The 2,500-nt window shown below is 42.9% G+C and overlaps 1 protein-coding gene across 5 annotated transcripts in view; it reads left to right on the top strand.

The window, feature by feature from the left end:
- The window catches only part of LOC124382246 (protein shisa-6), a 70,154-nt gene that overhangs the window by 33,853 nt on the left and 33,801 nt on the right, over positions 1-2,500 (top strand). For all 5 annotated transcript variants that reach the window (XM_046844440.1, XM_046844442.1, XM_046844441.1 and 2 more), the window contains exon 5: positions 145-204. In XM_046844440.1, coding sequence (XP_046700396.1) covers positions 145-204 — 60 coding nt within the window. The remainder of the gene's footprint in view (positions 1-144; positions 205-2,500) is intronic.

The raw sequence follows: 2,500 nt of genomic DNA, 5'->3' as shown, positions 1-2,500 counted from the left end.
CAATAAGTCCTATAGTTTTTACTGCAGCAGCGCTGACTCCACCCACTTACACCTTCATTATTCATGTTCTTATCATTAAAGGACAGGAAAGAGACGTGTGTGTGTGTGTAAAACACAGGGTGTTGTTTATGTGTGTTTGTGCAGCTCAACACTCGGTGGATGATCTGGGGTGGCACGGAGACATGGACATCCCTCTGTCATATGGTATGTAATACACAAAACATTCACAGAAACACACCAAACACACACCAACACACACTCAACACACACTAAAACACACTCAACACACACTGTCACACACACACCCAACACACTCGACACACAAAGACACACAATAAACACACACACTAAACCCCAAACTCAACACACCCAACACCACAACACACACTCTCAACACACTTATGCTCAACCCAGGACACACCAAGGGCTTTTTTTTTTTTTTGCTGAAATCGTGAACATCAATGAACTACACACTTGTGTGTGTGTGTGTGTGTGTGTGTGTGTGTGTGTGTGTGTGTGTATTAAGAAAGGCTTGGTATTTGCGCATCCCTCATGTTTATTCTGCACTGTATGTATGCATGGAGTCAGTAAGTGCTCCTCATGTGTAAAGCTCTCTGATTGCCTCCTCCTTCAGTTTTCTCCTATAAACTCGCCGAGGCTTTTACACACCAGAGAGTGTGAGGAGTTTCACCTACTCCAGCATCTTTAGCATCTCTGTACATCTTCATCACCCTCGTTACAGCAAATAAATGCTGTGGTTTACACCTGTTTCTCTCCAGGGCTGGGGATTAGGCTTGCTGTGTGTGTGTGTGTGTGTGTGTGTGTGTGTGTTGATTCCTCTACTGCAGGAGGTATTAACTTGCTCGAGATCATCCTGGATTTAAACCCGGCTTTTACCAAACAGCTTGACGTGTTCAGATGCTGATCATACCTCCGGGGTTTGGAATAATTTGTGTGGAAAAAAGCTGGTGTGTCGAGATGTGGGGTGCGATGATCTGATTTGTGTTGCATCACCCTCATATAATTCTAATAGCTCCTGAACTGATTAAATAATAACTTTTGATATCAGACATATTTATCTGCTGTTATCAAGATAGTTCTTTTAACCCTTTTTCTCCTTGTAAATTCTTGAAATTTCCTTGGTAAGGAATCAAGGTTAAGTGGTTTGTTTGGTTTTACTGATCCGGTTAAGAGGTTCCTCTGGTTAAACATCATACCTAATGGTTTGGCTCAATTTTAGTCTCCAGGGATTTGGAGTAGTCCATTATCCTCTATTGTGTCTATCACTGGATATTTCTCCTGCTCACTATCAGCTCATGAAGCTGGGCTTGTACACAAGAACGTTGTTCAATATGCAAATATAGACTTTTAATCAATTAGCAGACACTCAGATAATCTATCCCATTCCCAAAGTAATTGTCACCAATCCCACCAACTCCCCACCAATCCCACCAATTCCCAAATCAATTCCTACCCATCCCACCCACTCCCAAAGTAATTCTCACCAATCCCACCAACTCCCCACCAATCCCACCCACTCCCAAAGTAATTCTCACCAATCCCATTAACTCACCACCAATCCCACCCACTCCCAAAGTAATTCTCACCAATCCCACCCACTCCCAAAGTAATTCTTACCCATCATACACAATGTAAATGTAAACATCCTCACAAATCCCACTCACTCAAAAAGTATTGCTGAGAAAAAAAAACGGACAGATTGAAGGCAGGATGATGATCCACAAACTAATCAACCCTATTAAACATATCATTTCTATGTAAATCCTGGTGTGGGGAATTGAGGACACCACATTCTCAGTTAAAGAACAGAAACTGGATGGTATTTAACTGCTACAGGCTGTAAATCATTTACATTTACATTTACATTTACATTTACATTTGTGGCATTTAGCAGATGCCCTTATCCAGAGCGACGTACAAAAGTGCTTTGAGTCTCTAGTAATGAATAAATCTACACTGGTACACCAGATTACAAACTTAATATAAATATAACTCTTGAATTCTACAAACTTGGAAAGTGCTAATTTAGGTATTTCAGGAAGAGGTAGGTTTTCAGTCGTCGTTTGAAGATAGTCAGGGACTCTGCTGTACGGACATCTAGGGGAAGTTCATTCCACCACCTCGGTGCCAGAACAGAGAAGAGCCTTGAAGTGTACTTACCTCTCATTCTGAGAGAAGGAGGTACCAGTCGAGCAGTGCTGGAGGATCTCAGACAGCGTGGTGCAGTGCGAGATGTGATGAGGTCACTGAGGTAAGATGGTGCTGGTCCATTTTTGGCCTTGTAGGCAAGCATCAGTGTTTTGAATCTGATACGTGCAGCTACTGGAAGCCAGTGAAGGGAGCGCAGCAGTGGGGTGGTGTGGGAAAACTTGGGCTGATTGAACACAAGTCGTGCAGCTGCGTTTTGGATCATTTGCAGTGGACGAATAGCGTTCAGGGGAAGACCTGCCAGCAGAGAGTTGCAGTAGTCAAGTCTTGA

The sequence above is a fragment of the Silurus meridionalis genome, chromosome 29, assembly GCF_014805685.1.
Source record: "Silurus meridionalis isolate SWU-2019-XX chromosome 29, ASM1480568v1, whole genome shotgun sequence".
Classification (NCBI taxonomy): Eukaryota; Metazoa; Chordata; class Actinopteri; order Siluriformes; family Siluridae; genus Silurus; species Silurus meridionalis.
The sequence above is the reverse complement of the archived record's forward strand: the minus strand, read 5'-3'. Positions and strand labels throughout refer to the sequence as shown.